Source organism: Hippoglossus hippoglossus, chromosome 7, assembly GCF_009819705.1.
Source record: "Hippoglossus hippoglossus isolate fHipHip1 chromosome 7, fHipHip1.pri, whole genome shotgun sequence".
NCBI classification, from domain to species: Eukaryota; Metazoa; Chordata; class Actinopteri; order Pleuronectiformes; family Pleuronectidae; genus Hippoglossus; species Hippoglossus hippoglossus.
The window spans coordinates 23,654,259-23,676,621 of record NC_047157.1 but is presented as its reverse complement, the minus strand read 5'-3'; the positions used below and the strand labels follow the sequence as shown (position 1 = coordinate 23,676,621).

Below are 22,363 nucleotides of genomic sequence, written 5' to 3'. Positions count from 1 at the left end.
ACAAGCTGCAGCAATGGAAATCTCTGCCTCTGCACATTAAAGGAAGGAGTGTGCAGCAAAGTGTCTGGTTTCTGAGTCCGAGCGCTGCCCTGCTCTGCTCTGCTGTCTCATTATGCTGCTGCTGCGCTGCTGGAGGACACTGAAGGACACAAGCGATTGAATTCAAGTGTTGTATATTCCCTGGAAACCAATCAAGAAAAGCTCCAGAATAATAATCCCTGCCCGCTGTCATGATTCATTTTTATTTTGTTCCATATTTTTTCCCTGGCTTTTGAGTCACTCAGAAAGAGTAGTTCCAGCATGAAATCAATGTTCCATTAAAATGTAATGACCAGGAAGGGGCTTAATAGTGGTGGTACAGATGTCTGTGCTTTTGATAACGTCCACATCGCAGGGACGCTCATTCAAAGCCACATTGGTGTTGTCAGGTCTGCTGTTCCGCCGCCGCTGAGACAAACGAAGAGCACCGGTGTTTATGTGCCTCAGAGCGGAAGAATTAAAAGTTGGTAAATTGACAAAGAGACTCATAAAAAAAATCCATCAAACGTTGACCGAGGAGGCTGCAGCTGATGGCACATTGTAGTCACAAGTATAATTACACCACGGAGTTAGTTGACTGAGGGCGATTCCAAACCACACTCACCAGATATCTCAGCATTTCATCATCGTACGGACGTAAATTATGAAAATAAGGTAAAAGAACAGGTCGGTTTGTCCATCTGCTGTGTGAGTGTGTGTACTTATACTCATATCTTTGTACTTATGACCATTTGGAGCATGTACCTTAGGAACTTTGTGCACATTTTTGTTGCCTCTTCAGGATTTTTTCCACTGAGTATCTGAGCTATCTCCTGGTTAAGGTCAGGGGTCAGATGTGCAATGTGGTTTGGTTAGGTTTAGGCATGGTTAAGGTTCGGGATAACGTTTAAGTTAGGCTGTACATAATAGCTGCACAAACCTGTGTGTGTGGTCCAGGTATTACTCATGTTGTGGGGACCTGCATTTACACAGTCACATTATGAGAACCTGTCCCCATAAGGTAAATCATTTAATTGTAAGGCAAAGACATGTTTTAGGGTTAAGTTGAGGTTATGTTAAAGTTTAGGTTTGGGTTAGACAAGTAGTAACTATGGTTAAGGTTCGAGTCAGTCTCCAGAAAATCAATGTAAGTCAATAGTCCTCTGAAGTCATGGAGACAAGACTGTGTGTGTGTTGTGTGAACGTGTTGTGTAGAAAAAAATACAGGATTAAATAACACAAAATACCAATTTCTCCATTTCACGAAAAAAAGTGTGTCTATTGTAAAAGAAATTAAAAAAAAGGCTTGCAGGGTCCTTGTGCTATTGTTTTTATTAATGTTATCATTGCTATTGTTGTCATCATTATTAATTAGCAGAACAAGATAAATCAAAACACCCCTCAGCAATCATGGCTTAAGTTTCTTCGTACTCAGCTGGAACAGAGAGAGAGAGAGAGAGAGAGAGAGAGAGAAAGTGGAAAATCTTAATCAGTTTTTTTCTTTGAGGACCATATGGAAGGTTTCAACCATATGTTGAAGGCTTTTGTCATGGAAATCATACTTTTTGGCACTTTTTCATTGCGCAGCCAAGCCGGGCACATAAATAAAAGAAAGGAAGAACAGAGAAATCATACAGAACATGATCAAATCTTTGAGAGTACACAGAGTTTGAAGTTTTTTCGTTTGTAACTTACAACAGATAGCGTTTTTAATCAAGACACTCCCTGATTCACGTGGCCACCCGGACTGCAATTGGTACCTGTATTTGTCTTTTTCTTTCTCTTAATAAAAATAAATAAATAAATAAAAGACAACATGAATAGAAAAAGAGCAATTAAATGTCTACATGCATTGTCATATTATTGCTGTGATATATTTACAAATATATTTACAAAATTATCAAAGAGGAACAATGTTTCCCTAAATCTAAATTCACACGTTTAGAATCAAATTGTGCCTCTTTTTTCTGTGATCAGTATTTTTACCCCTGGGGACGATGATGCCTATAGTTCGATTCCGAACCCAGTTGATTTTAATGATCTTCGTACTTTCTATCTCGCTCCGTCCCCAGGTTTCAGAGGTACATATTCATATTTGTGTTCCACAGTAAAATATAAAACGTACAAAATAATCTACTGTAAGTGGTGATTTCTGCGATAGCTCAATGAAACAGCGACGTGCCAAAACGGTGAGTGGTGTGTAAGCGAATCAGGAGACAGGTGGTTCGAACGCTCTCATGCAGTGATTCAGCTGCAGCACTTAGACGACCATTGACGAGACGATGGGACGGACGGACGGACAGAGCGGAAACTCGTCTTTTCTCTCCTTTCTCCTCTGATTTGTTCTTTTTTTTGTTGTTGCTTTGTTTTGTTTCGCAGGACGAGCTCACAGCATCACCGCGATCGTGTCATTGATTTGGAATATGCAAATAGCTGACAGTGCATTTGCCTGCTGGTGCTTGACCTTCCCCTTGGAGGTCGCTCGCCGACTCAATTACGCTCCCTATCTGCAGTCTGTCTGCAAACACCTGTTATCCTCCCACACTCCACCACCCACCGCCAATCCCACTTCAACACATCTCATCCTCGGTGCGTCTGTTTTTAGAGGCGGTGGGGGGACGAGATGAGGACGTATGGTGGGGACGGGGGAGGGGAGGTACGCCAGGCAGGGGGAGGAAATAATGGATGGGGGGGTGGTTTAGAAATGCATTACAGCAAACCTTCTTTACCATTTCCAGTTAGTGCTGGTTAGAAATGTACACAGTCATCATAATGTGATCTCAGCAGGTTTCTATCCTTTTAACACCTCAGCTGTTTTAAATGGCGCCGAAACATTTGGGAGCAGCGGTGATTTTTTTTCATATTTAACTATATTTGAACGTATCATTATGTCAGTGACCCTAAGTGGAAATTAATGTTTCCTGCTGCGGAATATGTAACTTTCAAACACTTCAGTCAAATCACATCTGCCCTCAGCTGCCAGAAGAGATTTTATACCTGGTTAATCTTAAAAAAACAAAAGAGACAGTTAAAATCATAATAAAAAAATAAGGAACATCAGCTTCTTCCAGTTAAATTGACACTTGTAGCATATCTTAGCTTCGCTGTGTAAAAGGATGGAGTGTTGTCCACTGTTACTGCATCACGATCTTTATTGCTTTTGCACATTTTTAAAATCTGGATGAATTACACCCATCGTTGTTCAACTCTCTTTTCGGATAGTGTCACGTGTTTATGAACATATCAACGTCCATTTCTGGGAATTATTTATTGCCTCAGATTTAAAGAAAAACCTCCAGTTCACGAGGAGGCCGGGGGAAACAGCAACAGGGAGAATATTTAAGTTTTTCATTTTCATCGTTTCTTTTTATTGCCCTAAATCGACTGAAAACAGGACAGTGACTGTGATTGTTATACATGTCAAATTGCCGTGTCAGTGTAAGTTATTGCCATGAAAACAAAAGTAACTCTGCATTCATTAGTTGGAAGTTCTTCTAGCACTGGTACCGTACATTGTTCCTCTTTAAAAAACTAAGTCCCTCGGACTCTCTACAGTTTTCATGCATATAAACATTTTCTTTGAAGATCAGCAGCATCTTACAAGGTCAATGGATGTTCATATTGTTAAATTATAAACAGTAAAATAAATACATGATAATCAACAAATAATTCTGTCTTCAATAAATACACAAAATAGGATAAATAAATAAATAATACAAAATAAATAGATAAATAGGTAGATAAATAAAGTATTTACATGATAAATAGATGGGATGCATTTAAAACCGTGGGCGGAGCTTTGAGCGACATATAAAAGGGACAAACAGAACGATTCGACTGTCACTTTGTAACTGAGGGTGTGTGAGTCCATACCTTCACTCTGAGGTAACACTGGCGGTGGCGGAGCACCTCGAACACTGGCTGCACATTGCTTTGTTAAGACTGATGATGCACCATAAAGGCAGCAGAGTTTATGCAAGCCACCATGGTGGAGGAAGATCAACGAGAGTTTCCATTGCTATAGACAAATCAAACCGCGCATGGCACTTAAAAACAACACATCATTTGGTCTGGCTCTCAGAGTTTTTTGTTTTGTTCTGTACGTCAGGGTGAGACTATGAATCTGATTGGATGTGGTGTGATCACCTGTTCAACAGGCCTGTTAAATGTTTTAACATCACCGCTATCGGAGGATTCGACTGAACGACCTATGGCCTGTTATCATCATCTCGTCCAGCTTATTGAAATTAGCTTTTTTTTTTTTTCGTTTTAAATACCCACAGTTACAAAGATGCTTTTGATCAACAAGGGATAATAAGCACAGAAAAATAACTTTAGAAAAATCAAATACAAAAATAACATCCGTTGAATTAAAACATTGGTGTGGAAAAAAGGGTTTTGTCGTTTAACCTTTTAAAATGATCTCCCTTTTTTTTTGCAAATACTGTCATAGTTCACATTTTCATAAAAAGTTCATGTTGGCAGTTGCAAAAGAATTCAATTCTTAGCAAATAAAAAGCAGCATAAAAATACAAGAGGTCATTTTGTCTCTAAAAAACAAAAGAACACTGTTAGTCCTTTTTTATGTTGTTTTTTTGTCATTTTCTCATTACTATTTGCTATAAAATATCAGGAATCTAAATATTATTACTATTGATATCAATATCATTATAGTCATTGATAAAAATTCACATGCCAGGCCTCATATATAATTGTGTGTAAGTGTGTGTGTTTGTGTGTGTACTTGTACTTCTGTCCTTGTGGGGACCAGCGACTTGCACCCTATAAGTGAGGACATTTGGGAAAGTCAGGACATTCTGGTTCTCACTAATGCAAAGGGCCATTTCAGGGTTTACTGGTCTCAGGTTTCAGGTTAGATTTGGGATTAGGCTAAAGGTTGGGATTAGGCATTTAGCTGTGATAACTAAGATTAGCATCGGGGGTTATAGCATTATGTAAGTAAGTGTCCTCATAACGATTAAAGTACAAGTATGTGTAAGTGTATATGCATACATGTCTGCGTGAGTGTGTGTGTGTGTGTATGTGTGTGTTTACATGAGCACGCGTCCATGCGAGCACATGTTGAGTCATTGTGTACAACTATCATCTACAGTCTCTATTTGGGGGAAGGTTGTTGATTGTATGTTTCTGTGGACGATTAGCTACTGTGCAGGGAAAAAATCCAGCATCTTTTTGAAATTGTCTTTGCCATAATCATTAGAGTTTCTTCACGTAATCTCAGTGAAAATATTGCTTTCTAAAAAAAGGGAAGAAAAAAGGCATGGAGGGCAGAGTGAACAGGGTTATTGGTGGTGAACCTACAACGGGGGTTCAAAATTTAGCTTCTTCCTCGGGGGGTGAGTCTTCTGATCCAGAGTCGTCTTCGTCTGCAGAGCCCTTGAAGCAAGCTGACTCATAGTGCTTGTTCAGGTAGGACTGGAGAGCGAAGGTCTTATTGCAGCGCTTGCATCTGTAGTGCTTGAAGGCAGAGTGTGTTTGCATGTGGGCGCGGAGGTTTGAACGGTCAGCAAAGGCTTTGCCACAGTGGGCGCAGGCAAAGGGCTTCTCCCCCGTGTGTGAGCGCATGTGACCTTGAAGGAGCCACGGCCGGCTGAAAGCTTTGCTGCACACGTCGCATTTGTGCTTGAGGTCATGAGTGAGGATGTGCATGGCCAATGCCGGCATGGACACGTACACTTTATTACAGGTGGGACACTTGCGGGCCATCTTGCTATCCAGGCTGCGGTGCGTCTGCTTGTGTCTGCTGAGGTTGGAGGAGGTGGCGTACGTCTTGCCGCACTCGTTGCAGGAATGGCGAGCCGTGCCGGGTACCCCCTCCGGAGTCCCAGCGTTGGCGCTGCTGCTTCTGGAGCCCCCTCCACGACTCTCGGTGTCCCCCTTTCGCCTCGAGCGCCCGTCAGAGATGAAAAAGGCATCCATGGTGTAACCCTCGGCCAGGGCCTCCGATTCACCACTGTAGAAGCCGCTGGCTGTCATGCCAGACTGGGGGCTGTCGGGCTGCTTCAGGTCGGGGTCACAGTACTCCCCTCCGCTGCTCGGCGGCGTGTACAGGGGGTCTGACACCGGCGACGCCAACTTGTGCTCCATCTTCTTCTCCCCCTGGTATACAGATGGCGTGATGTAATCCTGGATATAGCCTGGGAAAAAGAGACACGCAAACACAGTTGGCCAGGGGTTGTGATGGATAAGGACACAGTGACACACTGGTGATTACATGATCATCGTGTTGGATGATTGCCCTTCGTAAAATGGTGAAAGAGCGAGTGCTAGCTCAGAGATAATTGCATTTTTTTTCCCAGAGCTCACAGGTTGTACACACAATAGTGCGGTGATGCAGGGAAACATGATGTGATTCAGTGGCGATTAGGACGGTTGCAATTTTACAGTGAGGATGAGCGGGAGATAATAGCTCATCAAAGAAGACTGTGAGTGGATGCATATTAAATAAAGTCGTCTCATTGATCAGACGTCCTCTCCTACGATGTGTCAGTCCTCTGTGGCCAGGGCCTCGCTCTGTGTTTACTTATTGAACACCGGCTCAACGATTACATCAAGTCTCAACTGCAAAAGACCTTATTTCCTCTGATGTTTTATTGTGACAAGGATTTTAATTTGATTTAAATTTGTGTTCTAAAACCGAAACACCTCAGAACAGGTCGATTTTGAGAGCTTTCTCTATCAATTCCTGCAAACAAATAAATAGTTTGGTTTTTGCACCGATTCAACTTGTTACAGCCGCTTGAATCCTGTCTGATTCTGTGCTACGTCTTTTAAAAGTGCTGCAACACAAAAGGCACCGTGAGAGATTTAAATGTCACCAACTGTACGGAGCATGATTTCAGAGAGATATATTTTCATTGGCATCACTCAAGTCTTTCCTTCCTCTCTGAGGCAGCTCAGTGCCAGAGGAGCTAAAAGGCTCGCTGGCAGCTAAATGCATCCAAACACAACTCAATATACTGTATACTCTGATCCTGCGAATCTCAGGAGCTGAATAAATACTAAATGCATTTACCTCCAGGTTTGATTTTGTCGAGGTGGAACATACGAGAGCGAGTTTAAAATGTGGTCACATTCCTTTTCTGAGAGTAATAGTGCATGACAGCAGAAAAAAGCCATTCCTAAGCATTGTGTGCAGCAAGCGGTGGAAATTGGGTATTGACGGGTTTTTAATGAAATTCAAAGTTTTGAACTGATCAATAGGCCATCATCTGTAAAATAGTGCAGCTGTTGGAACAGCCGAGCGCAGGAGGAGATCAAGTATCTGCGACACACAATAATAGTTTATTGAGCACGGTGCGCTCGAGGGCCGATAATGTGCGACATGGCGTCGTACACATTGTCTGTGAAGAGGGTCACCTGCCCACGGCGGGCGGACGCGCTGAAGAGCCTTCAAGAAACAGGCCATTAAGAAATCAGCTGAAGTGCTCTCTTCCTCCAGCGTCTCCACTCCCAAGGGTCCCTGTTCACACACCCACTCTGTCAAAGACATGGCCGTGACACCCGAGGTCCGGGAAACACCGGGCCTGTGCACACATTGGGATGCTGCACTGCATGGGTGCACTGTTTTCAACCACACAGATGGTGAGTGTGTCCGAGAGAGAGAGAGAGAGAGAAGGAGCAAGGCTTTCTTTCAAAAAAAAATTTATAAAAATATCACTTATTTCTCTTTTTAAACCTAAATTCTTACATTCACGATTTAATTTGCGATTAAACAACGTAGCTCTTGTTATTTGTAAGCACCTGTTTCACAGCCACTCGTGAAAACAGCACGATAACCTTTTATTTTTCAGAGTTTATTATTTATTTTTTTTAATCTCCACTAAGCAGAGTTGTTTACTGTGTTTCAATTACCCAAGGTCAGACATGGAGCTCATCATTCGGGACTCTCGCTCTATCAGCCTTTCCAGCTCATAGACTCATTTCTCTAATGCAAAGCAAGCATGTAATTAATGGACCCTCTCAGCCACCCCTCTTTGTTGTTCAACAGACACTCAAGTCAAATGTCTCCACAATGGGGGGAAAGAAAATCTCCTGGCACGGCAGAAGTGCTGATGTGAGGTATTTCAGCCTCGCAGGGAATTCTTTCATTTTTTCGCCTCCTCTTTTCTCTTTTTTGGAATCAGCACGAAAAAGGATTCTTTTGTTTCGGATTTAAACGCCTTTTGTCAACATCAGTGTCGTGTCTTATCGCGCTTTTCTCATTTTTTAATATAACGCTTATTTTCCATGGTGTTGAACAATAGACTCTGGGACAATAGAGAGTGACAATAACTGTACTAATGGATTCTGTAATAATAATGTAATATTGTGCAGCAGGAAACTCAAAGAGCATTCAGAATCACAAACTGCAGAACATGCAGAGCAAATGTATAAAAATGTCTTTATCACATTTTTGTTACTCTTTCCCCAGCAGGTTGCTTGGAATTTAATACTTTCCATTTTTAGTTTATTGAATAACAAGTTGAATGTTTATTAAATCCTCTAATCCCCGAACATGTAAATATCAGTGAAGCTTGATATTGACGCGGCTGAATAACAGGTGGGCATCGTCACAACATGTAGCTGCGGACTGTGAAGCCTCTGTGAAAATATCCTGACGAATCACAACAAAGACACATATGGCCCTCGCAACGTGGCCACAAAATGGAAGCGGCGAGCTTAAAGCAGTGCGTGAAAGTGAAGGTCGCCTCTCTGCACCGACCGGGGATTAGCGTGGCCGGCCCGTGTGGTGACCACAGTGCAGCTATGTGCCTTTCTTCATGTTTACTGTACAGCCTCCCGTCACGTGACCGGCCTCATTGCTGCCCTAAGCATTTTTGTCTCCTTTTTCTCCTTCCCCTCGCTTTCCCCTCAGCCCAGCTCCCCACCTCCCTTCCGGCCGTACTGTACAGTGTGTTGATGTCTCTAGTGGCAGCGATAGGCCTGCACGGCTGAAACTCTAACCCCTGCTAGTTTTCAAATGCCCGGAAGGAAGAGAAAGATGTAGTGGAGCGATGGGGGTGGGGAGACTGTGCATGCTCCACTTGGATGGGAAGAGGGGGGCAAGGGAGGATCGGACCGTGATGGGAACCCAAGGACAATAACAGCTAAGGACAAATGTATCATCCGATACTCATCTCTCATTTTCATGAATTTTTTAGTGCACATGATGACCAGATATAGTCACAGTGTGCGTGTACCCGCTACCACAGGGTTGGTGCAGTCACACACATACACAACTGGAGCTTCTCCTGATTACACACACGTTTTGTTCCCTATTTACATAAGCTAATCCGTGGCTGTGACCTGAATTGTGTCTGTCCTTCACCGGAGTCAAAAAACAAAAGTCTGGGAGCACAGAGATGGGGGTGGGGTGCCTCCGGAGAGGATTAATCGGGATACTGATGCAAAAATCAGCCGGCTGCATGTAACATCTCACATTAATATAAAATACACTCTACGAGCAGGAGAAACGCTGAGTTAACGCAAAAACAAAAGAGGGAGCCATCTGTGCTAAGTGTGGAAATGTGAGAGATGCTGAAATCAGCAGTGGAGCTGTGTGCAGGCTCATCTTTATCTGGAGCGGGGCAGACAAGTGGAGGCATGTTAACTCACCATTCTCGCTGATGCGAACACCAAGGCTGGTCACCGAGTCTGTGATGGAGCGTGCAAAAGTGAACGAGTCGTCCAGGTGGTGGTGATGATGATGGTTGGAGGTGGCCACATTGGACGAAGAGAAATCATCAAGCTTGATTTTCTTCACCAAAAATGAGCGGGGCATGTTTCAATGGATAAAAACACAGAGCTGAGAAAAAAAATGCATGAGAGAAAATATGGAAACCCTCGGAGGAAGCACGCGAGCAGAGCTGGCTGGAAGGTAATCCGTGCGATTAATGTGAAGACGGCGGCCAAAAACATAAGATAAGAAAGAAAATGGAAACCGGTGGAGAACAAGGCTGACGGCGATGCTGTGTGATACTCTCTGGCTCCCCCAGCTTCCCCAGGAAAAATAAAAAAATAAAAAATAAAAGCGATCCTGTTCAGCACTGGATAGCTCCTGTGATGCAGCAGGCTTCAGGGACCAGTGAGGAAGAGAAGAGATGGAGACAGACAGGGAGAGGAGGGAGAGAGAGAGACTGTCAGACTAGCTGAGATCAGCAATCACGCCAGCCTTTATATGGGGCACAGGCAGTGGAAGATCAGGTGGTGCTGCGAAATGGAGCTGCTTAGCTTTAATCCATCAAATGTCCCCGGGGACACACATCAAATTACTACTGAACCGTCTGTGCATTCGCACACAGACAGAGGAGAAAGAACACAACCAGACCCCCACTGCCCCCACTGCTGCTCCCCTCCTCTCCCCTCCCCTCTTTCACCCCGCTTATGCTCCATGCTCGGAGGAGGAGTAAAAGAGGAGGGCAGACAATGGAGATGTGGATGAGAGCGCACTCAGTGTCCTGTCCCCCATTGTTTTCAGATGGAGTGGCACAGTTTATGTTTGCCTTGTACAGGCGCTGCCTCCCTCATGTCATCTCTGTCACCTCGAACAGCCTCAGATCTCTGCGTCCCGGTGACACGCTGCACTGTGGCCACATGCACATGTACAGTGGAGGAGAGCGCCGGCCGGACCTGTGTTCTGAAGCTGCACAGGACACCAGCACTGTTGACGCTGTCGGGCCGGGGGGGGGGGGGGGGGCTCTGTAGTGCTGCACTGCTCAGCTTGTCTCTCTCTCTCTCTCTCTCTCTCTCTCCCCATTACCACTGCACAGATGTGTGTGCTGCCATGCGTGGCAGTGAATTATCTGATTAATTAATTACATCTTTTTTGATTAGGGTGAAATCTAGAATTAGATTCGTGCTTTGCTAAATTGGCCAGATTTCTGCGTGTTGGTTTGTGTTTGTGTGGATTCATTAGCTCACTCTGTGGATTTTATGCTACATTGTACAATAGACTGTGATGTAGTTTTCATTAGAGACGCACACTTGTTGTTCCCCTGTCAGAATGAATGAAAGTTCAAATATTTACACGGGCAAAAATAAAAGTTGTCTCGTGTAACTGAATTCATGCACCTGTTTGATTCAACAACAGGAAACACTTGTGTCACGTCACCTGTTTGATTGAATCGTTTCTTACGGCAGCAAACTAATAAAATCAATGACTAACGCTTGTTTTTTTTCTGGTGTTTCACACATTATATCAGTAGAAGTCAGAAAAGAACATTTTCTATTCTGTTCTATTTTGTGGCTTCTTCGGTTTCTGTGGATTTCATAACAAGGGTGATGGTGAATTCATCGTGTCGGGAGAAACAATCTATTTCTTGTCAGTTATTGTATTATCTCCCTAAAATCCAAAGTGGAATATTTTAATGTGTTTAAAAACATTATATATTTACATTTCTGTCAAGTAAAACCAACAAAATATGCAAATATACACATTTTAGAGAAGATGTAACAAGAGAGAATATTTGTTTTTGTGGTTGGTTGTGAAAATTAACAGAATATTATGGATTAGCACCAGATGAATTGGCTTTGTATCATATTTGTTCAATTTAACACTCATACACTCACAATTAAATAACATTAAAACAGGTGGTTTCTGTGTTTTGCGTGTGTATAAATAAGTTTTATTTAGATTTATAACATCTTAAACTATTTAACTTTCAATAGTATACTTTCAATTATTTTCTATGTCTTCAATACTACTACTCAATACAATACTAAATTAAAACCAGTGACATGTTATATTGTTGTGGATGGTTGTCGTATCTTTTATTAAATTTGTTTAGTCCATTAAATTGTTAAAAGTCACGTCCAACTTTAAAACAACATATTTACCATGAACAATCTTGAAAATATTGTTAACCACTTGTAGCATCGAGTGGGAAACTTCAATTCGTACGTTTTGCTCTTTCAGATTTGATTGTGCTCCTGAAGTCGTGCTTGACTGGTGTTAATGGTGCCATATATTAACCCCACCCCTCCCCCGCTGGCCGCTCTATATCATATCCGGCCACCGACGGTGACCCTGCAGCTCGGACACGACAGGTTTCAAGAGGGGACGGCGTTAAATCAGCCCCGTCAGGATTTATCATACGTATGTGATTGTACATTAGAGGACAGGTTCACATTGATGTCACTAAGCCAAGCTGATAGAGGCAAGGACGCCAGAGGTCAGGGGAAGAATCGCTGTCGGGAATAATGAGGCCGAGTGACGGTTTCTCTTCTTTCTCTCTTTATAAGTCATCTTGTGAAGAATCATTTCTCTTTTCTTCAAGATACAACAAACTGCAACGTCAACGTGTTGAAATGTTTCACTTGTTCCAAAGAACCGTGCGATTACTCCTCAGGTTCTGACTCCGCGGAGCAGAGAGGTTGAATTAACAATGAAACCTCCTGTGACTGATATCAAACTGTTTCAGCATCTTTTCAAAACCTGTCGTCTGTATCAGCCTGAACTTCACTTCACCTCTGACACACGCTCTCATTATTCTGTGCGAGCGCAGCACCGACACTTCATTTCCTAAAAGTACAGACGCTGCAGCCTCACTTCAATGCGACAAGTCTGAGGAGGTTGGAGAAGATATTGAGGTGGTGATAGTGGAGGCTGGAGGGAATTAATTACGGCTGTAACTAATTAATATTTCCATTATCGAATAATCAGCTGATTAATACCTCTGCCAAGGAGGTTATGTTACCACCTCGTGTTCATTTGTTTGTGTGTTCGTCAGCAGGATAACACAAAGATTACACAACAGATTTACTTGGGCCAAGTAAGAGGTGTTGTCATTGATTGTCACGTTGTGATCGTCTTGGGTTATTGTTGCTTTTCCCCAAATTCTTTAACTTGAACCAAATGTAAAGATAACAAAGACAGAACTTAATGTTTGAGTTGTTGTATTTTTACATATTATATTATATATTTCTTTATCAGCTCCCCATCACTGGACTTGAGGAGGCCACCTGTAACCAGTGTGTTTCCAGTAACTTCACATGAAACCCTCGGCACTCAGGCTGTTTTATGTATTTTTTTTTTTTAACTCAATGTTGACATAATTAACACATTAATTATTTCTCCATTCCATCACGTTTGGGCTTCAAAGACGCTTTAAAGGAACGAGTGCAACAAGTTGGCCACAGGTTAGAAGTGACGGACAAAAGGAAACATGCTGTGATTGAAACCTTTTCCAGCAGCAGGAGACTCGCTGACGATTGTTTCCTCCTCCTCCTCCTGCAGGAGCTCGGGTCCACTTATGGCCCCCAGACTCTGACATGTGGTCACTGCCTCGGGATGTTACCATAGCGACGGACCCCCTCAGGCTGGAGGAAAGGTTTTTTTTCTCACTGGAGTGGGGGGGGGGGGGGCTTCGCTCTGGTCAGATGGAACGAGGGGGTGGGGGGTTTACAATCAGCCTCATTAACATCCTGTACGACCCTCCGGGGCGTCGGAGACGACCTCGCCGGCTGAATGAATGAAGTCAATCTAGTTGATTTCTTCCTTCGCACCGTTTCACGCGACACTCGTTAGCCCACATACAGAAGTTTATTATCTCCATTTACAGACGTGTTAAGTCGGTTTAATCATTTAACTTCCAGCTAATTCACACACCTCGCAGAGAAAGAGGAAGATTAACCAAACAGAAAATATGATTACACATCTCGTGAAGAGGCCGCGCTTATATAAAGACACTCGGAGCCCGTTGGGCGAGGTAAAGTGAGGCTAAGAGTCCATTAGGCGCAGCCATGTATAATTCACCTCGCTCTTGCTTACTGGGTCACTTCACCCAGGCTTTTTTCAGCTGCTGCAGGAGCAGACTGATGTGCTCTTTAGAAAAGCCGGAGCTGACGGTGGATGAAAAAGTTTAAAGCACAACACGAATTTGTTTAAAAAATCGCAACAAGTATTTATTTAATCAGAAAGGTTTGATTTAATTTGTGATTTTTAAGATGTTTCGTGGCAGAATCCTTTTTTTTTTTTTTTGTAATATCTTTTTTTTTACGCAGACACTGATCAGACATGGCTCAATGAATGAGACCATGAAGGCAATACTTAACATTTTACTGTGGATTTCTGGTCCAACATGAAGTCTGAATGGACCTTAACAGCCTCCCCAGCCGCACTGTATCTAATGCTGTTTGGCAGATAGTTCAGTGTATCACTCATGCCCTATTTGGCTTGTGTCTGCCTGTTGTCCTGTATGCATCTCGGAGCGTGTGTGCATTTGTTGTCCACGGGCAACTGTTCAGTAAATAGGGCAATTAAGTGTGAAAAGCAGAAACGAGCTAGCATGTTCCCATCTCTTTGGTGGGGGAGATAATTTATGCTAATAACATCTCTACCGCTCAAGCTGCCCAAAAATGATAGCAGACCCTTTTGGCTTCAGAAGAATCTTTTCATCCTCTTGGAGAAAGAGAAAAAAAAAAACCCTGGTTTCTCAACACCTTGCAAATAAGACAGCTGTGTGGCAGAGAATGAGTCTCTCTCCCTCTCTCTCTCTCCAGCTTTCATCTGCAGATGATAATCTCTTCTCCTTCACTGTCTTGTGTGGCGCTTGTTTGTTCTTCATTTAGCCTGTGGAATACTTGAAACCTACTTTTCACCACCACCATCTCCCCCCCTCTGCTCGCTCTCTCTCTCTCTCTCTCTCTCTCTCTTACAGCCTCACACCCTGCACACAATCTATCATCATTTTTCCTTCGAGGGCCATCACAGGAAGTCGCAGCATGTGTGAATGCATTACTGTAAATAGTATCCTATGCATGAGTGATGCTTCTGAATAAAACTTAAACTCGGTCCCCCGCATGCTGTTCATGTGACATAAATTCCTCGATCATACTGAGGGGGCACGGAGGCACCGGGTGGCTCGTGTGGAGCAGGGGCCACGATGGCAGTTCAATAAATAACCTCAGTGAAAGTGGGAGCAATAAACCATATGAAATCTCTACCAGCTCCCCACTTTCATGCACAGTGAGGAGCTCTCATGTCAGCCGCTGAGAACAAATGTGTCAGCTTCCAAGGCTGACATAATTTCTTTTGTGCACTGCAACTGGAACGCCTGACCAGAATGTGGGCTACACTTTCAAACACTGTGTCTTGGGGAAATGCTTTCAGGGGGGGGGGGGGGGGGGGGGGTGCTGCAGAGAATTGGAAGAGAAGGTCGATACTATTCTCATGACTGTAAATATAAAGCCACACCAGCAGCTGCTAATAGTCTTAAGCTTCTTTATCACCAGTCAAAAAATCTACTAATACTCATAAACATCTGGCTTTTGTCTGCAAGAGGGACGGCTGCAATCGGCGTCGAGAGGCCACCTCAGGTCAAACAGGACCTTTAAAAAAAAGGCTCGTACCTACTAATGTTGATGTAAAAGAAGTGTTAGGCAACAATGTTTTCTTCGGTAATACCAGTGGAAAGTATTGCTATTTGAAATTCAGTAATTACATCACAACGAATGACTGCAACTCTCCGTAACTACAACTTTTTTACTTCTTACATGCTAACGTTAGCAGTTGGAAAACCTACATTTAAGAATGACCTGAATTTGTACAGAGTCGGACGGTGTGTGAATCCCAGAGCGACAATGAGAACGGGACATCGAAACATGTTTTGGTAAATACCTTTACAGACGTACGGCAAAAAAATACCAAAAACATGGATATAATGACAGAAATTTAAAGAGTAATACAACTTTTTACTTTTCATTAATCCATTAGGGATACAGTTTATCCTCTGAGGGTCGCAGGTGGACTGGAGTCGTGCTAACATCGGGGGAGAGGTGAGAAACACCGTGGACGGTTCACAAAAGCCAATCAGTGACATATTACTACTTACTTTTGCTGTTTGGTGATTAGTAGTAATATCACACAGTTTGATATTATCAGAATGGCCAAATCGGGTCTAAAACCGTCCTGATTATCCTCTAGTGTGCAGCAACTTAAGCTAAGTTAGTCGGCTAATGCCTGTAGCTCCACAGAGCGAGTGTGAGAAAGCCTGAGTGCAAAGTGTTTCTTTAACTCCGAATGAGTTTCTCACAGAGGAAGATTTCTTCTCCTCGGCTCTATTGTCTATTTCAAACGGAAGCTGTAACAATTTCCTTCAAAGACTCCGTACAGAAGGTTCCAGTGTGTTCGGAGCAAAGTAATTTCATCTTTGAATGCTGTAATTAAACCTTAACTATAATAGTCATCATCACACCTTGCTCTGATTTATCGAGAAATAATTGTTCAGATAATCTTAGTCTAAATTAATTGGGTTAATTAATCACCGGCACTGTCCTCGCCCTCCCTCCCTTCAAATAAAGGCATTGTAGGTCTTTTCACATTATGTTCCATCACGAAGGTCAGAGCAGTGGGTAATAGACTGTCGTTTCCAATTTGTACTTCCACGCAAAGGAAGAGTATCTGCATTAGTGAGATGGTATCAGCCCGTTTAAAATTAGACAACAAATGGATAGATTTGCATGCAAGTAGCATGGATGGAGCAGCTCAGCAGAAAGATTACTCAGGGTTGTGCAGCAGCAGCAGGTCGAGAAAACAATTACACAGCAGCTACTAATTTCTTTTTTTGAGGATTCACTTCACCTGTTTGCAGCCGAGGAGCCAAACAAAGAGCAGCTCCTCATAACACAGGGCACCGTGGTCATGTGAGAGAAAAGAAAGAAATAAAAGAAAGAAATCTACAACCAAACAAATTTTCCACCAGGTAACACTGAGACGAGCATTTTCCTCTTATGTGTTTTTCCTCGCCGTGCATGTCAGGAAGAGAGGTGAGATCAATTTCCACAGGATTAGGCTGCCAGGGGAAAATGATTGCTTTTTCTAATACTTAGTAACAATTTTTCAATTTCCTGTGGTCTTTGTTACTCTCAACATTTTTGCAAATGAGCAAAACAGAGGCAAGCGGCGTTGCTGCTCCGCGAACTTCACCTTGGGACCAAGCATCATTTGCATATATATTGAGAGCATACGTTTTTGGTTTATAATAGTCACCATTCTGGGGTGGGGGCGGGGAACCGGGGGCGGCTGGCAGGCATTCTGTCACCTGTTATGAGGCCCTTGTCCATGAACATCCCTGGGAGACGAAAGCAGGCGATAATTACGGTGCTGGAGCTAAACTGGTGTTGCTCTCTCCCTTCGCACATTGTTTTAAATCTGGGGAGAAAAAGTAAAAACAAAGACGGCTGGGGGGGGGCACGTCTCTGCCTCCGAGCTCCGGGAGATTTTCCTTTTTCAGGAGGCTACAACATAATTCACAGAAAATGAAATTAATCTATCGGCACGGCACTGATCCTGTGGTGATTACAGTTTCAGCCTGGCACTAATAAATCCACACGTTCCACTCTTTGCACTCGCACAGTGCACAGGGGCTAACTATATTCAGGCGGAATCGGATGCACTGCAGATGGTCACATGACAAATGGCTTTATTGCCCCGTTATGGAGATTTGAATCATAATTGAGTGTCTCTACAGTGATGCGTGCACTTGGTATGACTCATAGTGAGTCTTTTGCTAGAGGACAGATGAGCTCTGTTGCTTCCACTTCAATCTGCCACCACATATTTAGATTTCACCTCAAATCCCTTTAAACCAGCCTCAGTGGTTCTGCTGCTTTTTGAATATTATTGCAAGATTCAACCAGGAGAGGAAAATACAAAAATACAAACACACAGAAAGAGAAGAAACTTAATTTAATTTCCCCAAAAATGTGAACTTGAGCCATTTCATCAGTTTGACAATCAGCTTCAACCGGGGATCATAAGTTGCATAAAGGGTAATGTGAGCATGCACGTTTGCACAGTGATGCATGTGCAGCACGCATCACTGCCTCTGTGTGCGTCAAGCGCTTTTCAAAGGGCATGCTTTTGTGCAGGCACAGATGATGCAGCTGGCAGAAGCATGACTATTGCTGGAAGCGCGTCCACGTTGGCACACTTACAGAAAGCCCTGGCTCCCGGGTCACACTCTATATGGGCTGCGTGGAGGCAGCCTGTCCGTCTGCCGTCTCGCCCGTCGATAGCGTCTGCGAGGCGCACAGACGACTGGACTCTGTCAGTCCTCTTCAGTCTGGAGAAATTAGTCATCTATTTAGTGATTAGTCAATCAACAGAAAAATGAATCTGCAAATAATTCATTATTTAAGTATTTCTTTATAGATAAACATTGCTTGTTCCAGCTCCTCTTGATCTTATGTGATATTGACGACAATATCTCTTGTGTTGTTCTTTCAACTAAGTAGATGTGTGTGTGTAGATTTGCAATAATTCATACACAAGGGGGTCCCCAGAAATGAAATGTCCAACATCCATGCACAACACCTGATTCAGTGAGGTTCATATCCAAGTCATCCCTTGTTCACTGTTATTTCTGTAGATTCGAGGAAAGTTACACATCATTATTAAATCTATTTTGAACATTGTTCCTTGTTCAAACACATTTGTACTTCAGAAAGGTGAGAAAATAAAAGATAGTAGTTGTTAGTAAATGACTAGTTTTCGTTTTAGATGATTGACACTTCGGGGGGCCCATCAGATTTCAGCTGGGGCCAGTGAGAAATCAAACATCACGATTATCTACTGAAATATCATCAAATCAAAAAACAATAACGTTACACTAGATGTAATCAAATCCATATGATACAAGCAGAAATGGACAAAACTCAACATCCTCAACATCAGGCAGTTCAGTTAAGTTTCCCTTCTCTGTTTGCATGAGCTTCCTCGACCAAAGGTTCAAAATCAAACTCCAAGACAATTTTTGTATTTTTTTTTATGGGATCAATCATGTTTCCCATGTAAAGATAGCTCAATTTATTCTGTAATTGCCTGATAAATTAACCAGCACAGACACCTGTCAAAACAGCCGACAATCTCCGTGAATCCACCTCCCAACAGGCTCATCTTGATGGGCTAAGTTGGTAATGACAACTCCCCAAGTCTGTCCCCTCGGGCTGAAGGATGAGAGCACCGCACACTTCTCTTTCCCTCTCCGTCCCTATTAGGATAATGCATCAAATAGACATTTTAATTTGAAGTTCATTTTCTCCTCACGGCTCTGTAAATGTCTGCGAGCGCGCGTGCTGCAAGAGATAACCTTTCTTTACAGGATGTGATCTTTTTTTTATTTTGGTGTCCTAATGAAATGTTCACTTATCATTTAGCTGTATTTGGTCTTTGTGGACGAGTGTAAATCCCGGGTATTTCCGGTGGCTCTCCTCAAATGAAGTGGCTTCAAAAAAAAACAACACAACAAAATAAATCCTGATGTTTCATTACGGAGCTCCGTCTCCAGCGCGACTAAAAAACAAAACAGCAGATGACTCATTGATTTCCACAAACAAACCAAATTGCCAGGAGTGGTGTACACCAGTGCGGCTCCTCATCACTCAGCAGTTATATTGTCGTGCACCCGGCGACCTCCTTTTTCAACCTGGCTAGTGTGACGATAATGTGCGTGAAATGAGCGCCGAGGCCTGCCAGCGGTGCCTGAGCCCTCGCAGGGCCCGACACCTGCCTGCGCTCAGCTGTTCCTGCCACGCTTGACCGCATGTGGCTAATAAACAGACCTGTCCTTATCACTGGAACTCCATTAACGGGGGGTCGCAGTCACCTGAATCCCTCGCCGGGGTGACAGCAAATTACAAGGCAAATGTAATGGCTTTTGCTATATTGCCACACACTGAGATAGTGAATTACACCAAAGGCCTGATGTTATTACATGTCCCCAGGACGCCGGGCTCTGTGTTTTATGATGACTACAGTGAAAACCAGGTCAGCGCTCAAATTGTCAACTGCTCCAGTTCTATCTATCATGTCCATTCAAAGGGGGGGGGGGGGGGGGGGGACAAAGGCATGCAGCAGGTCGTGCACTTCGCATGTCGGCCCAGCGTCGAGCACTTCAGACAAGTGTCTCAGTCTGAGGCCTCACGCAGACACGGAACTGCTCCCTTCATCATTATCTGGATGAGCGGGGAAGAAGGAAAGTGATTAATCAGGTCGCCGTGTGCGGTTTGAGTCCAGGGGACCTGAGAGCAGCTGTAACAGATATTTGACACCAACAATACATCTGATGACAAGAAATGTGAAGATGTGAAAGGGGCTCGTTCACAGGGATGAACCCCGCAGAGGAACCATCAGCTGAGTCCGGGGCTCTGCTCGGCTTTATGGAGCCAGTGTCAGCTCATCACTTTCACTGTCCGCTTCGTAAATTTACCGTTCCGGTTGACTCGCGCTGCTCTCACGGCGTCGTTTTTGGCCACGTTTCTCGGTGGAGAAAATAAAAACTGTAAAAAGCCACTGTACCGCAGCATCAAACGGACGCACAGGCCCAGTTAACAACTACCTGGCAAACGTGGCGGAGCATTTTGCAACTTAAGAGCCAGATATTTCCCTCAGGAGTCGGTACAGAGCAAAAAACAGCAGATTGAATATTGGACGTAATCATCAGGTGAACAGAAAATATGACGACAAATGAAAAGCTATGTGTTTCTGTAACTGCTGAGTTTGTGGATGCGACTGTTTTTCTTTCAAGGTCAACGTCTCAATTTGAAAGATATGTTAGTGTCGGAGCCACAACTTGTTATTACAGGTTAAAGCCACCGAACGTGAGAAACAGCTGAAGACAGGAAGTGAAACTAGATCTTTGGAGTGCACACATTTATCATAAATATCAGTCCCCTTGATGTGCCGGATTTCTTTCATCAAGATCCATGAATTATTCTTTGGGAAAACTGTGAAACATATGAAAAACACCTCGCAAAGTTGTGAAAAAAATATTCCTGGATGTGCCCCCTGATACGGAGCCACACCAAAGTTTAATGGGTTCTTCCTTGAGCTAAACCACATTCTTCCACCAAGTTTCCTGGAAATCCATTCAGTTGTTTTTGTGTAAATTTGGTCACAAACACACAAACAAACGGAGAGGGGTTGAAAACACAACAAACGCATATTTACATATTTCACCCACCCAGTGTTTTATTGGTAGTTTTGATATCCATAATAATAAATATACATCTCATCATTCCAAATCACTGACACATTAGACTTGGCCATGTGGTAAATTGTTTTTATTTAAATTCTACTATTTAAAATGGCACAAATAAAAACCTTGAATAAAGCTTTTACTGAATCCAGCCTCTCTGTGGTTCCACAGCAGAAAACGAGCCCACGTAGCTGAAACGGTCAAAGACAAAGGGGTTTGTTTTTGATTATTGAACCCTGTAGCTGTTCTCTGGCCATACATCTTCCTCTGCCAGGCCTCCCAGGGGCTTCAGGCCATCCAGCGCCACGGGCCAGCTCCTGAGAAGGAGGCAGGGACAATGATACCTGCAGGTCCCTACCCAGGCTCTGGAGATACCGCTGGGGCCTCGGTGACAAATTGTCCTTGTCTGGCCGCATGAGAGAGTGGGGATTGCAGTAATTGCATATTTCCTCTAATTGCATTTGTCACACGTGGGGTCCGCTGGTCTGAGGCCCTTCTCGGTGATGTGTTAAACCAAACAGCTGAACTCTCACCTGCACCGCGAGGACGGGATGTGCAAGGAGAGGCCTGTAAAGAGGGCAATAAATTATGCAGTGGCACAAAACATCAGCAGAGCAGCAGTGTGGCCGGGCACAGAGGCGGCTGCCAGACAGAGACACGCTGCCGCTCCATTAAAGCCTCGGACATGGTCCTGAAGGACTCGATGATAATGTCTAAGGACAATGAAGGGCTTCTACCTGCACGATCACATGACACGAGAAGATGGAGAAACGGTTTTGCATGATAATATTATATATATATATATATATCTTACTTTTATTGGAACGTAAGCATAACTATGGGCAGCTTCTAATAAAACGTCTCCTTTGTGATCAAACAATGGTTCTCTTGTGTTATCTTCCAAAAGCTACACAAGGGCGACGGGTTTAGATTCGTCCAAATATAGGAAAGTAGAAAGGTTTTCACATCAGAAAACAATTATCTATTCAATAACCAACAGTTAATATGATTATTCTTTATCTACACTCATCATTTCATAGTGTTTTTTTCTGTAAAATGTCCCAAAACAGAAAAGGTGTCCGTGAAATGTATTAAGAGACGGTTTCAAACGTCCAGTTTTGTCTCATCAACAGTTAAAAATCCAAAGACAATCAGTTTATTACAATTACAATGATTTTGTAATTCTTCACATGACAGAGGCCGGAACCTGTCATTTGATTTTTCTGCATTCAGCCTCGACTACAGAGATTTACCGATCGTCAGATTACTTTCAGGATTAATTTTTCTGTCAGTGATTAACTAATCGTATCAGCATTTTTCTCTCCGCTCCGTTCTCACATGCTTCCTCCCGGTTTCCCTGCTTCAGC

General features: G+C 43.3%; 1 protein-coding gene across 1 annotated transcript; it reads right to left on the bottom strand.

The window, feature by feature from the left end:
* Window positions 1-1,332: 1,332 nt before the first annotated feature.
* On the bottom strand, window positions 1,333-10,158 carry scrt2 (scratch family zinc finger 2). The gene is made up of 2 exons (XM_034590902.1): window positions 9,637-10,158; window positions 1,333-6,176 (listed from the first exon to the last, which is right to left on the bottom strand). Exons 1-2 carry the CDS (start codon window positions 9,800-9,802, stop codon window positions 5,350-5,352), a joined length of 993 nt encoding a protein of 330 aa, XP_034446793.1. The 5' UTR covers window positions 9,803-10,158; the 3' UTR covers window positions 1,333-5,349.
* Window positions 10,159-22,363: the final 12,205 nt, after the last annotated feature.